At 46.6% G+C, this 17,065-nt stretch overlaps 6 protein-coding genes across 6 annotated transcripts; 4 read left to right on the forward strand and 2 right to left on the reverse strand.

The window, feature by feature from the left end:
- Positions 1 to 2,445: 2,445 nt before the first annotated feature.
- Positions 2,446 to 4,815, forward strand: FSST1_007073 (trypsin-like cysteine/serine peptidase domain-containing protein; the record flags this gene model as incomplete). Its single annotated transcript, XM_083236649.1, has 5 exons — positions 2,446 to 2,481; positions 2,586 to 2,634; positions 2,697 to 3,218; positions 3,270 to 3,529; positions 3,577 to 4,815. The coding sequence occupies 5 exons, from the start codon at positions 2,446 to 2,448 to the stop codon at positions 4,813 to 4,815; spliced, it is 2,106 nt and encodes a 701-aa protein (XP_083083034.1).
- A 779-nt stretch (positions 4,816 to 5,594) lies between these two features.
- Positions 5,595 to 6,793, forward strand: FSST1_007074 (uncharacterized protein; the record flags this gene model as incomplete). Its single annotated transcript, XM_083236650.1, has 3 exons — positions 5,595 to 5,778; positions 5,837 to 6,201; positions 6,254 to 6,793. 3 exons carry the CDS (start codon positions 5,595 to 5,597, stop codon positions 6,791 to 6,793), a joined length of 1,089 nt encoding a protein of 362 aa, XP_083083035.1.
- Positions 6,794 to 6,996: 203 nt separating this feature from the next.
- On the reverse strand, positions 6,997 to 9,086 carry FSST1_007075 (uncharacterized protein; the record flags this gene model as incomplete). Its single annotated transcript, XM_083236651.1, has 4 exons — positions 6,997 to 7,143; positions 7,294 to 7,716; positions 7,775 to 8,795; positions 8,875 to 9,086. 4 exons carry the CDS (start codon positions 9,084 to 9,086, stop codon positions 6,997 to 6,999), a joined length of 1,803 nt encoding a protein of 600 aa, XP_083083036.1.
- A 2,345-nt stretch (positions 9,087 to 11,431) lies between these two features.
- FSST1_007076 (general substrate transporter) lies at positions 11,432 to 13,196 on the forward strand (the record flags this gene model as incomplete). Its single annotated transcript, XM_083236652.1, has 5 exons — positions 11,432 to 12,029; positions 12,078 to 12,566; positions 12,619 to 12,840; positions 12,887 to 12,995; positions 13,052 to 13,196. The coding sequence occupies 5 exons, from the start codon at positions 11,432 to 11,434 to the stop codon at positions 13,194 to 13,196; spliced, it is 1,563 nt and encodes a 520-aa protein (XP_083083037.1).
- Positions 13,197 to 14,018: 822 nt separating this feature from the next.
- FSST1_007077 (uncharacterized protein) lies at positions 14,019 to 14,912 on the forward strand (the record flags this gene model as incomplete). The annotated part of the gene is made up of 4 exons (XM_083236653.1): positions 14,019 to 14,231; positions 14,282 to 14,443; positions 14,494 to 14,783; positions 14,834 to 14,912. The coding sequence occupies 4 exons, from the start codon at positions 14,019 to 14,021 to the stop codon at positions 14,910 to 14,912; spliced, it is 744 nt and encodes a 247-aa protein (XP_083083038.1).
- Positions 14,913 to 15,051: 139 nt separating this feature from the next.
- Positions 15,052 to 16,594, reverse strand: FSST1_007078 (uncharacterized protein; the record flags this gene model as incomplete). Its single annotated transcript, XM_083236654.1, has 4 exons — positions 15,052 to 15,456; positions 15,503 to 15,897; positions 15,951 to 16,142; positions 16,189 to 16,594. 4 exons carry the CDS (start codon positions 16,592 to 16,594, stop codon positions 15,052 to 15,054), a joined length of 1,398 nt encoding a protein of 465 aa, XP_083083039.1.
- Between the last annotated feature and the right edge of the window lie 471 nt (positions 16,595 to 17,065).

A 17,065-nucleotide genomic window follows, 5' to 3' on the forward strand; every position in this document is an offset into this window, starting at 1 on the left:
TGCCTGTCATTAATTATCTCCCTGTCTTCAAGATTCACAGTGAGCGTGACAATACCTCAGAGTACAACTAAAGCCATACATGTCGCCCTGGGCCTTCTATCGTGAGAACGGGTCCGTCACCCCCTAGCCATTCTGTTAGGTCAGGGTCTGAGACTAAGTTGAGTCACACTCCGTGATATTGTGCCTTGTGGAAATACAGACTGCTGGACTCTCCGTTGAAGAGGACATATTTGTGATCATACCAAAGGACGAATTCAGACAGAACATGAGCATAATGCATATTAATTCCACATACGGGTTTAACAAAGCATATACTACTTCCCCCTTCCTGTGTAGTGATTGAACTGATGTTAAAAGAGTAAAATATAGCGATCTACAATGTGCCAATACCAACGATAGAGACGTCTAAGCATCGCTGTCAAAGGTTATGACCCTCGGCTGCATTCCCCTACTTCATGATGGGCAAGGATACAGACGGTAAGGAATGAGTATCACAAACTTACAAGAAAGGGTAGGAAGATTTCAACATGTGCGCAGCACTGCGTGTAATTCAATTAATCACATACTTTCCTTCCATGCGCTGGTTGATCGTTCAACACTTGTCATAGTCTTTGACAAGGGTCACAGAAGTCACTGGCATGTTGCGTAGGGTGACACCTCCGGTTTTGATTCCAGTCATAATACAGGTACTTGCCTTTTATCTTAGCGATGCTCTTTCCTCTTTTCTATATCTGAAATGGCAGTTTGAAGGGGTGTTCCTCAAAGTCTGATAGCTCTGATTCTGAAATGGGAATAGTCATTCAACGCCACTGTGCACAAGCTTCATCAAGTCTGATAAGGCAAGGTACATATTATCCCAAGACATGCATCTTCAGCTATGCCACTGCTTGGGCCATGAAATGTGATGAACCTACACTTGTTGCATAAGGCTCTGCGTTTATAAGTGGCTTGCTATTGGCTTCTGGTTATATCGAGATACCTTGCAAAACAAAGTACAAACTCATTGCCTCCTCCCATCTAGAACAACTGAACGTCATAGACAATACTGCATTTACAGATGATAGATAGATTTGTGAATCTAGTTTAACCATTATCTCTCAATCACAGCTAGCTGGTAGTGTATGTGAAGGATTTAGTGGAATAAGGCAAGAAAATGTTCTCTGCTGCTACTTGGTGGGCTACAAATCCTTGGCAGGCTTTTGCTTCTCATGAATATCGTGTCTAGTGTTACACGAACGAGTGGCCGAAGCCACATCGTTCGATCCTCACCACACATGTTGAGCTAAGCGTACATCTCCTTGTATTATCAGCTGAATAAATATATGATGCGATTAATCTGAGCCCCTGGTTCTTTCCAAGAGCGACACGATTGATGGGGACTAGCGTGGGCGTTTTCACCTCAGCTGAGACAAATACTGAGACATATTGTGGCTATTTCCTATATGGGTCTCTCGTATCCCAAAAAGCGTAATAAGTCGAGCCTAACATTACTAGCTGAGATGAAGAACTGACTATGGGTTGAGTCTTGGAAACCCATCTATCAAACAATATATTGTCACCATGTCCAAGAGCATCATTGGGGATTTGAATGAGGGCAATGTCCATGGGGGTTCTATGTATCATGACAGGACTGACTGAGTTGAATGCTTTTTGACTTTGATCTATTCACGGAGAAACTGAATCAGCTTATCTAACCAATAATATCATCACTCTTCTATACAACGCTGTACTGGTAATGCACTGTAGCTAGTCATCTTTGGATTCCAACTACTATGTATTGCATTGTTGTTCTTCGCGGTACTTCATTCCGTGTACATATTGGGGCAAGGGACTTTCGGAAACCGGGACCACAACCATTTCGTAGCGTATGAGGAAGAGATAGGTCCAGGTTGGTATGTGATATTACTTCGATCTCGAATGGACGTTGAATTCCGAAGATCATACGCAGGGGCAAGTTTGGAGATTCCTACTCGACTTAGAAATTTGACGATCCTCGTCGGGGTGTGTCGACTGAGAATGTGATGGCTCTCCAGAGGCTGGCTGAAGACGGGATCAATACAAGTCCACCATGATGCACAGGATCAACAATGTGATATAGTGATATTACTCTAGTGGCTGGCTGGCGCTTGGAAAAGTGCAATCCGAAGGTGTCATAGTGAAACATTGGTGTGATAGCACCTGTGAGGCTGACCGGGATTCGTGCACTGGAACAATGCCTTCCTGTCTTTTAGATGAAAGTTAGCAAAGGCTCTGAGCAATTCCAGCCGGAGTAGCATCTTGTATGCGAGTACCTGGCCGAGTACTTGCCTCCTAAACGAGATGCTCAAACGCCAGAGCTGGCGGGTATAAGAACCACTCTTTCCCCCAGGAATAAGAATCCATCACAACAACTCTCAACATCAAACTCCTTCAAACAATCTCTCAATTCTTCACAGATCTTTGAATATGTCTTCACCTTCTTCAAAGCCTGGCCGTGCCGCAGTCTGAAGCTCGTCCCTCCAACCACCAACCACCCTGCTGAATCTACCATCATTCCCGATGATGGAAGTAAAGGCAGCTCGGAGTCCATCATTGGAGAAGACCAGCGTGCTTTGGTCGACTTTAGTGACTTCCTCGAAGGTGGCAAGTACCGTTGTAAGTGACACCTCAACCGTCTTCTCTTATCAGAAAATGGCTCATAGAGTTCTGTCTCGTAGCCATTGTCAAGATTCAAGCCAGGTTCGAAGGCAAAGGTAAGCCAGTCTGGATGATGGGTACTGGTTGGCTCATTCGCCCCGATGTTCTCGTCACCGCCGGTCACGTTGTTTATGACTGGGGACGACGCTACGGAGCAGCGAGCCAGATCAGGTGTTTCATCGGATATAACGGTCGTGCTTCTCTCCAGACTTCTCAAGTTCAGGCTCGGTACGGTGTCAAAGTCATATCCACCGAGGAATGGCTTCAGGATTCAGGCAACCGTCCTCGTGATCTTGCGTTTATTCAGGTTGACAGAGCTTTCACTGGAAATCTGAGATCCTTTAACTATGTCAACACTCCACCTTCTGGCCACAAGACTCTGCTAGGTGTCGTTGGATACCCTGGAGACAAGAGTCTCAAGGACCCAGAGACTGGCGACGAAGAGAAGGGTGCTCAGATGTATGAGGAGTATGCAAAGAATGACTACGAAATTGCGGACAGTGCTCGTCACATGGTTGAGTACCAGATCTCAACATTCGGAGGTAAGACGAATAACTGCAGAAGCCTTCAACGCTCAGACTAACACTCACCAGGGCAGTCTGGCGCTCCAATTCTTCGAAAGGCGAATGGACAGCTGGTCTCCATTGGAACCCATTGCTATGGCGGTGGTGGTACTGACAGCAACTCGGGCAATGCCATCGGGAGCCCTTACGGAAATGACTACGAATCATTTGTTCGGTTATTCAGCATTCCTTCTACTTTCGGAGATATCGGCGACGTCCGCGTTGTCGACAACAAGGTTCAGACCGTCACTATCCAGCCTGCTATCAACAAGCCAGCTTCATACCCTACCGTAAGTTTGCCCTTCGATTTAACATCGTCACTAATCTGGTTGTTAAGAACGGCGTGAATGGACGAGGCAGCCAGAACAAGCCTGTCAAGCCTCAGTACTCCGAAACTGGGGAAGAGGGTTTCTTGGACGTCTTCAAGACTATTGCCAATGTCGGCTCCAAGATCATTCCCCTTGCCTCTCCTTTCCTGGGCCCTGTTGGCGGCCTGTTGGGATCACTTGCGGAGAGTGAATTCTCCGACAATCCCGACATCAAGACTGACGGCACTGCAGAGCGCGCTCTGCTCGCCGAAGCTGCCTTGCAAGCCGTCCTTGCATCCGAGCATACCGAGGGACTCACTGAGGTGGTTGGCAAGATGGAACGCATTTGGCGAGTTGACGCACCAAAGGTTGACTACCTCGCCCCAGTAGTAGCCCCGATCGTCGCCGAGTGCGGCCAGTCGTTCATTCGTGAGCGTCAGCAGCCCGTCAAGACTCGCTCCGTCAAAAACCTCCAAAGTCAGCCTCGTCGCAGTCTTGGATTCGACCTGTCAGAGAGCACTGTCAGCGGGGAGGAAGCTGCTTTCATTCAAGGTCTCATGGGCCCGACACGACAGGTGGCAGGAGAAGAGGGCATGTTTGACTGGCTTGGCCCCGTTCTCAACGCGGGAGCAAAGCTTGCCAAGCCCCTTGCTTCTCAAGCCGCATCAGCCGCTCTGTCAGGCATTAGTGGCCTCATCAAAAAGTCACTGGGAGCTGAGTCCACTGTCGCGGATGTCTCCCCCGAGCATGAGGAAGCCACCAAGATTCTGCTCAAGCGTGCTGTAATGGCCGACACGGCTCTTCAAGCGTTGATGACTCTTCCTTCTGACAAGCTGGAGAAGCTCAAGCCCATCAACCCCGAGACCGGTGAGGCGGAAGGCATTTTCGATTTCATCAAGGACACAGTCCAGAAACTCGGACCCATTGCTCTCGACACTGCCAAGCAAGCCGCCAAGACATATTTGCCTCGCCTCATTGACACTGCGACCCAGAAAGTATCCTCTAGACTTAGCCTTCCAACCGAGTCATCCAGTCCGACTCGCTCCTTGTCAAGGAAGCCTTCGCTGATGGATACCCTCAACGGCAAGAACAACGCCATCAAGGTGAGACATGTTTTTCATTCGGCTGATGGTCCTTCTATAATCGATGTCACTCCCATCATTCGCGCTCGTGAGGAGGCTTGGGTGCCATCTGAAGAGTGGCAGAAATGCTGGGATGACAACGATGATGGTCCTGTTCTGATGACGCAGCCGCCGCCTGACTTGTAGAACTGTTGGCTAACACAAAACAGAATAACGAGGAAGGGTTTAGTTTTGGCTTTGGTCCGCTTTCTGTTTCTTTTTGATCCACGTTTGATGGTGGTAGTTGTGGGAATGTCGAGGATTGGATATCTTTTCTATCTGGCGCCATCGTGCTTTTATTTGGGAAAGCTGTAGGGGTTTTGTTTCGTTCGACGATTTTCCCCCACATACTTTCTTGGTATTAATTTCATTGAATATAACATGTCTTATTCCATGACGAGAATGATGATTTGTGATATTGTGCCTTGAGCAAATGTAGACGGCTGTTCTTCGACGGATGTTCTCTTGTAAAGCCATTACTCCGATACTTATATCTCACTGAGATCCATGGTTACGGCGTCGCTTTCCGAGCCTGGGTAACCGATCATATCTTCATTTCAAGTCGTTGTTCGAATATGTAGGAATTGTCAGATTGCAACGCCTTTACACTGATGGGTACCTTTGGTAACAACACTAAGGCGGAGTTCTTATTTCCGTCGACTTACAGCTCTGCAGCACTTTTACACCCCTGTTTCAACTTGATGAATCCTTTGCCACTAGTAACTCTCCTGCAGAACGCTAAAAACGGTATCCCAGTAGTTTTCTCGCCATTTCATATCTCCGGCCCCTGTAGAAATGAAATAGAGTATGACAATCAAAGCTATCTGTCGGGAACACTTGTCCCCATTTTCGTTATATATAAGACCTACTAAAGACTCTAGTTTAACCATTAGTCTATCACTATCCGGCTCTGATATACCGCTATCATGAGGTTCTTTTCACTTACAAGCTTGACGCTTGCGCTTTCTTCACTGGCGACTACTTTTGCTGCCAAGTCTTTCTCAGCCTCCAACTTGTATTATGCTGCTGGATTGACAGATGGCCAGCAGACCACGCTATTATCTGGCCTTCAAAGCGCTGGTGTCAAGGTTCTTCGAGTTTGGCTCGATGGTATGAGACATATATGTCAGAATTGATCAGCTGCTGAAAAGCTAACACCACATTTCAGGACAGTCTGGTTCTCAAAAGGGTACTCAGCTTATCCCTTACGATGCCTTGCAAGGCTCAGGCCCTGACGATTGGGATGATACCGTTCTGAACAGGCTTGACACGTTTATGGTCAAAGCTCATGACTACGGTATTAAGCTTCTCATCTCCATCCACAGCTACAATGCTCTGGAGGGTCAAGTGGATTTCTACGGAAAGTGGTATGGCACTGGTGACTTTTATACCAATAGTCAAGCCCAAACCCAATTCAAGGATCGTATATCTCATGTCCTTGCGCATAAAAACCCCAAGAACGGGAAGCCATGGAGTCAGAGCTCTGAGTATATTTTTGCATTCGAGGCTCAGAACGAAGCCATGCACCCTCAGGTACGTGCCAGTGGAAGGCTCCTTGGAGGTCCGACTAACCGTACACTTATAGGGAAATCCTTCAGCGCTCCAATCGTGGCAGTGTACCATGGCAAAGAGTATCAAGGACAACTTGAAAGGAAACACAGACATACTCGTATCAACTGGCGGAGGAGCTTGGCTTGCAAACTCCCTCCTCGATGGTTACTTCACTTGCAGCAGTCTCGATGTCCTCGCCATTCATGCTTATGGCGTTGGAGACTACGATACCTCGAAGCTTCGAACTTATGTCGACAAAGCTAAGAATGCTGGCAAGAAGCTTATCATGCAGGAATGGGGTGCGTGTTACACAAATGCTTTGAACAACGACTGCAACGGCGGATCACCACTCTCCACAAACACCCGAGACGCCAATATCAAGAAATGGGCTGCCCAGATCGACGCTGCGGGAATTCCCTGGTTTTACTGGCAGATTATTCCTAACCCTGATCCTCACCACGGTTGGGATTACGAAGTTGGTATCAACGATGTGAACTGGGAGGCCCTTAAGACTGCCGGAAAAGCTGCAGGACAAGCTGAGTCTTCTTTTGACTTCAGTCGCTACCTTTTATAAAGGATGGGCGATGTTGAGTCACCATGTACAAAGCATTTTCACCGTAAGATCAAAGAGTATTGGCAAGTTTCTTTCTTACATATTGACCATTTATATATCAAGTAGTATGTCCCTTCTGAATAGAGTCTGGTTACTCATTAGATTATTCTATCCAACACTTTGCAACTCAGCTTCTGTCCTTCGAGATACTCTTTTCCTTCCCATTAATTTCCACCACAAAACTCTGCTACCCAATCAACATCTTCTCCCAGCAGATCAAAGTCAAGAGTGTCAAGGATGGACTGGCTCCCGATACCTCCCTCGCATAGGAACGTCTCTGACTCGAAATCTCTGGCGTTGTCAAATAGAAGCTGAATAAGTTTACGGCTACGCGTGCAGCCAGCATCTAGAACTTCCATCTGACTAAATAAGTCAATTGCACGAATCACATACTCACTGCAGTTATACTCTTCTGCAAGAAATCTGTGCGACATCATGCAAAGGATCAATACTAATGTTACCTGGAAAAGATTCCAGGCGATGTTCCAACAAATGAACTGGTTCGGACGCCATTCCATGCTCATCATGTCAACCCCCTCAATGGCAATCTCAATACACGTGCGCAAGTTCTTTCTTTCTCTTGTGCTTAGTTGATCGAAAGGCTTTCGACGGACCGCCGTTATGAGTAAGGCTGGGCGGTATAGTGTAAGCCGAGTAGTAATATATCGCCACCACATAATCGCCCGGGCGGGTCTGAGATTGGATGGGCATTGTTCGCGATGACCTAAAAATGGATGTAACGAGTTTTTCCAACTTGTGAGATCGCGATCCAAATCTTCTACTTCATCGAGGCTGATGAGAGGCAGTTGAATAAGTCGCTCTTGTATATGTGCCGCAATCCTGCAAAACTGTTCATTAGCAGCGAGAGAAATAATCTCATAGTCCTGCACAAGACAAAAAGACATTAGCAACGCGATTTCCAGAGGGGTGGATGAGATTTACTGAGCTGCCCAACTTGGATGGGATTGATGCTGATACCGTGGATGGATTCCAATATCCGGGACTTGGACGGCCTAAAGTCGAGGAGGCCCACGTGTCTAAGCATAGAAGAGTCCACCAGGTACGAATTCGAGTATTTGTAGTACGAGATGTTGGGGAAGAAGGGTTGTATAAGTTGACGTCTGTCAACTGTACTCTATGAAGACCCATGGCAACAGCCATCTGAATTGTTGCTGCCATTACGGCAGTCGCTGTGTTTGGTCGGTTGAAGAAGTGCAGAACCATGCCACTGTAGAGGGCTAGAGCTTGCACCATGTGTATATGTCCGGATCCGAAGGACACGATGTTGAGATGTAGGAGAGCTCGCTTGTAGAAGACATTATGGCTGGTGAAATGTATGGAGTCGGATGCCATTGAGCCCATGGCCAGCACCATATTGAGCAGAGCCAACCATGAGCTACTTTCATCTTCTTTTGTCATGTCATATCGACAGCGGAACTCAGCCTCATCAATCATAGGTATGCTAGGATGTACATGGTCGAAATAGGTATCAATAAGTGACTTCTCATTGACCTGTAACACAGCGCTTTCGTCGGGACTGCCACCTAATGATGATGGACTCCTCCATGCCTCAGGACCCTTGGGAACCTTTCTCTGAACGTCGGGGCAAAGATGAGTGATGACTCTCAAAATTGTCGGTACTGATGATAAGCCTAAGTACGAGGCATTAAGCGATTGCTGAGAGAAAGCTAGACCGTTGACATCGTCTGCTACGCGAGATGTTTCGCTCTCATCCTCCGAGACTTCGTCCCAAGTAAAGTTTTGCTCAACATGGGGCTCCAAGACATATAAATCGCCGTGCGAGATATCATCAGACGCGCGTTGTGGGATTTTACAAGCCTGTACGCGTTCTAAAAGCTGCTTACGGGTCATTGAAGAGAGCTCGACGAGGGAGTTGGATGGAAACAGCGTGTCAATGACTTTCTGGGCCCTGGAATAGGCATCCATAAGCTCGTCATGGGACCTGTAGATGGCAAGATTCACACGTTAGAATGAGAGGTCCTTATAGCATCCAATTATTGCCATTAGCAGGTGTGAGTTACTTAAGGGTCACGTTCCGTCTTCGCTTCCGTGTTGGGTAGTGGCAGAGATGCGGAACAAGATAATAGGCACATTGCTTGCAAGGGATGGTTTGGCCATCGCATTTGACACGTCGACGTCGACACTCGGCGCATGATGAGGTCAGTTGAGGTTGTCTACTCTGCGTGTTTGATGCTTGGCATTCGGTGATTTCTGATGGCTGCGAGAAGTCCATCATATCGGTTGAGAGTCAGAGAGTTGCATCAAGATATGGAGAGAATACGTAAAGGGAATTAAAAGACGCGAGAGCCGTTTAGATTGTTGGTTAGCAGTATCTATTGTCTAGACTTTAGGCATCAGTTTACAAAATGTTATTTACCAAGGCCAGGATGCACAGGCCCCAGGGTACCAGAAAGATCGACAGCTGAAAGCATACGAGACGAAATTAGTAGGTCACTTTATGCCTCTTAGACTATGGTTCTTAGACTACTTATTTTTATAGCCTATGACTTAGGAGGCTCTCATTTCTGCTACCCACTACAGAGCATCTCGTAGGCTGTCACGAATTGTTTCAGTTCGTCCCATCGACTTACCGACTTAACCGAATGAGGAAGGCTAAACTGTATTTGGGTGATCTGTCGTTTCTCACCCTTGAAGCACTAGTAAGGGATTTTAAACTTCCGTCTTAGATCTCGGCAATGCCGAAGGTCATGATTCTCGTACCTGCCTTATTGCATCAAGATTCAAAGTCTAAAATGGAGCAGTGTAGTAGGGGAAACATAATTGTGGAAATGTTATTTTACGGATTCGGTTACTAACAGGAACCATGAGAAACGTGAGTTGATGATATTAGATTGCAGTACTATTTGCGATTGCCACTGACACTACCCCATACTCAATATACGCTTTGAGTACAAAGCCCCGACGTGTCATGCCCATCAGAACAAAGCATGCTGTTGGAGAATGGAGAGCCTGGTCCATCTTGTGATTCAAGTATTTCTTCTCTTTCGATGGTTGGCGAGAAATATTCGACGTAGCATCTTCTGGATTAGGAGCTTTCCAGCCAGATTTTCGGGTCTTTGTTATCGTAGTCACGACCAAGATGGCATTACTCCCGGAACTGGTCGTCCTCGTTGACACCAGCCCGAAGACCAACTGCTGGGTGATGTCGAAAATGTGACATTGTCCCTGGCTTCGGCCTTGACAGAAGATCTGAATTCTGGCAAGATGAGGGATGCGCCACATGCGAACATGAAATCTTGCCACATATCTAAGGATACTTGACACGTGAAAGTGGTTAGCTATGTGCAGCAAGAGATATGGATTGACTGACTTTGTCTTGGTACGTTGGGTGATGGCGAGTAGATGTCTTTGACTTTTGACTGAGGTTGCAAGATGAAGAAGTTGCTGCTGTCTTCAGCGTGACAGAAGCTTCCTTTATAAGTCACCTCTATTATAGAGTTCATCCCATATGAGTTATGCCTTGGATAGAAAATCTTATCTTGAGAGAACATTGAATTTGAATATTTGTTAAAATCTAATCTGTCCGCAAAATATAATCTGCGCAGATAGATTAACCTTTATTGAAAACCCTGAGGAAGCTGAGAAGGCCTGGGCGTAAGCTTAAGAGATCATAACAAACATACTTAACTTCTCACAGGTATCATAAAAGACGACATCTTCATATACCAACCCCTCAAGCTTTGAGTATAGCGCAGTCAACATCCAGCAGTGTACTCACCTTATCATGATTGAGTTGCCTTACTGCATCAGCTCAAGCCAATTGGAGTCAATCCTTGGAAGAAGACTGTTTGCTAGTACCCTGCAAGAACCATTGCGCATCGACGAAAGTATCGACTTAAGAAGCAAGTAACCAGAACTACTGGGCGAGATAGAAGGACCATCAAAGGCCGTTTCGTATATCCAAATGTGCCTCCACGTCAAGCTCACGTGCCCAAGAATGTGTCGGCAATTCTAATGATTGACGGCCAACAGCGGCTGGTACTTCCTCAATAGGATTTCATCGTCGATTCGTTTCAACAGTTGATTCGTTGCATCGTGGCTGTCGCTATGATGGGTGTGAGTGGTAATGTTGCAAGATGGGCACTGAATGTCTTGGAAAGGTTACACCATGGAAAGTCAGATGAGGGATGTCTGCATTATGTATTGGTTTTGTCTTGAGATACTGCATATAGCCTATTTACCGGTTAAACGGGAATAGCCGTTCCCGCTCAAGTGCTTACCGGAGATACCAAGACGGTCTAGAACAACTTGAAAGTAACGTTTCGATTGTGGCAGCCGATTGCTCGTGTCATGAGGCCGCTATTATGTTGCACAGATCATGTACCGACACTAAGACGGGGATTCGAAAGTCCGTGGCCCTTGCACCATTTTACTCGTCTCAGGACTCGGCGTGAGTGGGGTAGTTGGGAAATGGTACGTATCAATGGGTTGACATGTGCATGTACATATATGGGTATCGCCGATCGTCTCCAAGACTTATGCCTTTATCTATTAACCTTAATTGCCCTAGAGTTTCTGACACCTGGCCAGCGAAGTATCCTAAATTGCGCGGTTATCATGTCTAAGGAGCACATTGGAAATGCTAGCCAGCATATCGACATTGGTGGTGATGACAGTAAAGAAAACACACAGACTCCGGAAGCCATAGCGACGGCACTCAGAGCCCATGGCGCAGCTCCGTCACCATGGGGTCGTGGACATATCCAACTTTACATGGCCTGTGGACTCATCTATCTATGCTCAACTATGAATGGCTATGATGGATCACTCATGGGCTCGATCAACGTAATTCCTGAATACCAAAACTACTATGGCTTGGGCACAAGTGGATCGACTTCGACTGGTTTGGTCTTTTCCATCTTTCAAATCGGCCAGATGGCGGGTGCCTTGTTCACATGGATCTGTGACTGGCGGGGTCGGAAAATCACTTTGGCTGTCAGCGCCTTGTTTGTATGTGCATCAGCAGTTTTTACTGCTGTAGCTCCGACTTTATCCTCATTCATCGGAGCTCGGTTCCTGCTCAGTTTCTTTACGACAATTAACACTGTCGCTGCACCTATGCTCTTGGTTGAAATCGCCCCTCCTTTGCAACGAGCAACGGTAGCAGGTATATACAACACTCTTTGGTATATGGGAAGCATCATTGCTACCTTTAGTGGGTTATTATCTACCGCTTAGTCGTGTAATGCTAATTCTGGCTTAGCAATGTACGGGGCCAACATCCACCTGTCTGGTAACATCAAATGGCGGCTTCCCTTGTGGCTCCAGATACTCTGCCCGGGCCTGGTCTGTCTTGGTAGCTGGTTTCTACCTGAGAGTCCACGATGGCTGATCGCTCAAGGACGAGATGAAGAAGCTCGCGAGTTTATTGTCAAGCATCACGCCAACGGTGACGCCGACCATCCAATTGTTGCCATCGAGATGCATGAAATCCGGGACTCACTTGTAGAGGTTCAAGGCCGTTCGCAATGGGCTTGCTTTGACTTGCGGAGTCTCTACAAATCCCCTGCTCGTCGATATCGTCTTCTGCTAGTTATCGCCATGTCTTGGTTTGGTCAATTCTCAGGCAACAATGTTTCAAGCTATTACCTTCCAATCATGGTAAAGAACGTTGGTATCACGTCAACTAATCTTATCTTGCTTTTGAACGCATTTTACGCATTGACCGGATGGATTGCTGCTTTGATAGGAGGTACGATAAGTTGTTCTAACTACAACACGATGTATACTGACTGTGTTTATAGCACGTCTTCACGATATTGTGGGAAGACGTAAAATGTTTATGAGTTCTTGTCTGGGCATGTCGATATCCTTGGCGATTGTTGCTGCTACTGCTGCCGAGTATGAAAGTTCTGGAAGCGTGCCATCAAGCTCTGCTAGTATCGCATTCATCTTCATTTTCGGTGTTACGTTTGCAGTGGGATTTACTCCCATGCAACCTATCTACCCTGCCGAGGTTCTAGCTAGTGAGTCCACTTCCCTATCAAATCTAAACATCACTAACCAAAGCAGATGACATGCGGGCGAATGGCATGATGGTATCTATGATCACCTCTGGATGCGCCAGTTTTGTCAACACGTTTGCCGCTCCGGTTGCCATGGAGAACATCCGTTATTGGTTGTGAGTTAAAACCCTGCAATTTGATGTACTACATAACTCTGACAACGTTCTTGTAGCTATGTGTTTTTTGTATTTTGGGATTTGTTTGAGTTGGGGTTCATCTACTTCTTCTTTGTCGAAACGAAGGGTCGTACCCTCGAAGAACTAACTGTAGTCTTTGAAGCACGGAATCCCCGAAAAGCCAGCACTAAACCACTTTAGTTGATTTGCACTGAGAAGCATCCTCTGGTATCAGAATAGCGGAAGATAATAATCATGTGGCCTACCACGGATCGCTATTCATAACTCTCACTGTTGATATGGCAATATATGTGAAGCTGTACGAGTGTGCCTTCGTTTTTGAACAAAATTGAATGGACAAAGTAGACTCAGCGTCCAACTCGTGGATCAAATAAGGTGCCGCTGGCAGCAGTTCAGCAGTTTCTATGTCGTCGGTTGTAGAAGGATGGTTCCTCGCTATACCGGCTTCTATCTTTATAATTTATAAAATGCATCTGATTCAAAGATGTAGGTTCAGTCTTCTGACAAGTAACCAATCAGATTTCCGCATTAGAGCAGTTCGTTGACAGCGGAGTAAATGAGCCGTAAAATCACATTCAGCTTTACCCAACGGGTAAGACTCACCACTAGAACGCAAATTCATCATTCCGCGCAAGGGTCTTGATCCTTCACTACTAGTATCTGTATTATCTGAGTTGCAATGGAGTTTGGTAACACCGCATTAGTAGAATCCGTCATTCTAAAGACATGGAACCGGGGTCCAAGCGGAAAATACAACCCTTTTTATTCTTAGCTCACATGAAATGCCGTTCTAGCGTAGGTACTTTACTGCCCTACTTGTCGTCTAATCTCGTATTAGTAAATTAATTTTACTTCTTACGCTGCATGCGTAGGACACTTTTGAGATGTAGACGAAATACGCTGAAGAGGAGATACGACTTATAAAAGACTTCGAACAGCCGATGAAAGAATCAGCCTGCCTTCTATATTAATGATACATTCCAAACACAACACTGGAGCATCATGAATTCTATCGCCTCCTTCTTCTTTTTGGTCGGGGCCATCGTGGCTCCAGTTTCAGCAAGCATATATCCAGTCAATGTGCCCTCCGGGTTCTTTCCTGGTGCGCAAAGTGGTATTGGCTCATGGTACCGTGCCTCTTCAAACCCAGATTCTACAAACGGACAGAGCTGGTGTGGCTACAAATACTACAATAGCGATGCGGTTTTCGCAGTCGTGCGTACTCAGAACCGTCTATTCTAGAAGCAGTGACTGACGACCGATAGTCTTTGAAAGCAATGGGAGGGGCTACATGGAACAGTAATCCAGATGCCTGGAGAGCCCAGACTCGAAAGTACTGCGGCCTCGAAGCCAAGGTCACCGACCCAGTCACAGGCAAATCCAAGCTTATGTACATCGGAGATTCTTTCGATGATAGTTGGGTCAGAGTATGTTGTCATGAATGCTGTAGAAGAAATCCCCGCTGACAAATGTATAGTCGCCGGGTTCCATTGACATCATGATTGACGCCTTCTCTGCAATCCATGGTAACCCAAACGGAAACAAGAACGACGTTGTTAAGAACGTTAAATGGGAGTTCACAGGTAACGTCAACACCCAGTTTGCCGCACCGGGTGCATCGTGGCCAGCCAAGTCAGGTTCTTCTGGATCTGGAACATCAGATGGTGCACTGGGCTCCAAATGCGATGGAAACACCAAGCTGTGTAAGAGTGGGCTCACATGCCTCAGCCCTGATGGCATCTGCAGTGATCAGGCTTGTAACTGGGGGTGAGTCCATCAGCCGAAAAGTCAATGTTATACGCTAATATCATCAACAGATGCCAAGGATGGTCTTGTAGTGCTAGCGCTCCCTGCCAAAAGCCTGCGACGTGTGTCAGTGGTGTTTGCAAAGCTTAAATACGTTGAGCAATAATCTTAGGGTTGCAACGCACTACAGTTTTGTATTCAACTAGTAATTAACTGTCACATTTTCCCTTATCCCTACATAGATTGTGCTTAGATGTCAAATGTGCTATCTTGACCTCATCTATGGTGTCTATGTGGAGTTCGAGTTATCGGCGCATGACCAAGCACCTGTTCTTTCGGGGGAATTGATTATGCCCACAATAGAACCGTAGGTTCCTGCCACCATCAAGAAAGTCCCAGAGACAATAATAAAGACACTCCACACGACCCTGATATACCAACCAGTTGTACGCTCATTCTTCCAGTGATCATAGAGCCACATGCAGCCCATCGGCTGGAGAGACAAGAACGTACCAAAAAGAGCACCGATCAATGAGACAAGTCCGCCAAAAACAGGGATACCACTGGCGATTATGTATGCCACGAGAGACACTGAAAGAGTAGAACCAAGCCATGTGATCCAGTGGATAGTGGTGTTAGCTGTGAGGTGTTCAGATCCTCGAAGGATTCGAACGAATATGTGCTTGGCAGGCAACTGGAATTGTTAGTTGCTATCTAGATACGGGAGCCAGGGGGCTTACGTGAGATAGTAGAATCGCAGAACCTAGCAAGCCGGGTAGGGCGATGCCATAACCGACTTTCTTCATGGTTGTGCCAGCAGATCCAAGAGCAGGAGAGGCAACATAAGATCCGCAGTAGTAGTAAACAATTGTGGCTACGATGATGTACACAACGGTGACTATAGTCTGACAGACAGCCAAGGATCTTGTATATAATCGCGGATCTCGCATCTCGGAAACGATGTTGAAAAAGGCTGGCGTGCCGGCGTATGTAAAGACAAGGGTCGATATGGCTGAGATAGCATCGGTAAAGCTTGGATGGGCAATGATCTTGTAGTCGGACTTCCATTCACCAAGGCCTTGCGGCGCCGCGGCAGGTCGATCTTGAAGGCTGACAGCAATAGTTACGACGAAGACTGGTTCAAATTAGCTATGCTTTGAAGCAGTTGATGGAGAGACCGAGACTCACCTGAGATGATGATGCAAGTGGCACCTACCCACGCTACCCAGCTGATGCGAGCAAGAGTCTGAATGCTGGATAAACAGAACGTGACAACAGCAGCAACAGCTACGAAAATAGCTGTACAAGCACCATGTGTCGAAAGCGCGTTGAGAGCAACCGAGATACTAAGCATGGCTGATCCGGAAACGAAGGTGAAGTCTAAGATATCAGCATACCGCACCTAAACCTGGAGGTGATGGCTTACAAAGAGCATACATGGCCCCAAAGATCTCATAGCCAATGCGACCGAACAACATCTGTCCGACGTCGTCAATACCGTAGACGTGACGGTGACGCAGCTTGAAATCTCCAACGATCCAATCTGACCAAGTCGTCATACCAGCGATAAGGATGAGAAGGATGATTCCAGGTACAATGCCAAGAGTATCAAAGACAACTGGCATGGATAGAACTCCAAGGCCAATCTGAGTCTTCATCATCAGAGCAGTGGTACCAATCCATCCAACGTTGCGGTAATTCGGACCATCTTCTGTAATGTCTCCGAACACGGCGTCGTGCTCGATTGTCCTGTCTTCGAGAACTTCACCGACGTTCGAGGGCTCCTGATGAACACCTCCAAGGTCGCTTTCAGCTTTGAGATCTTTTGTCATGATGGAAGTAAGTGAAGAATGTTAATAGAAAGCAGTCATGGATGTTGATTTTTGGTAGGAGTTGGCAGCACTTATTAACGCTGGCTTTTACATGCACGATACCTAATGCGGGAGACATAATCTGGGGTACATGGGGTATCAGGGGAAACCTTGTGATATCGCGGATAGTTGCCATTTACAATCAAGAACAGATAAGACCAAACCGAATAACTCGCCTCGGTAGAGCATTGACTATTTCGGTATGTCTTCCCTCGTTTATCATCAGAAGCCTCTAGGGGACTGCGTCTGAAAGCGGAGCCCCCGTCCCCTCATCAGGGTTACCAGTTTCGGCAACTCACCGCGCCACTGTTGACCCATTAGGCCAGGACTTCAAGCGTATACAGTAACAATTTAAATTTTAATATACTTAGACCTAATGATAGTCTATTAAACCCAAGAAATTAATTGCAGACAGTATACATATCGAGCATT

The sequence above is a fragment of the Fusarium sambucinum genome, chromosome II (assembly GCF_050947815.1).
Source record: "Fusarium sambucinum isolate potato_lamoka chromosome II, whole genome shotgun sequence".
NCBI lineage: Eukaryota > Fungi > Ascomycota > Sordariomycetes > Hypocreales > Nectriaceae > Fusarium > Fusarium sambucinum.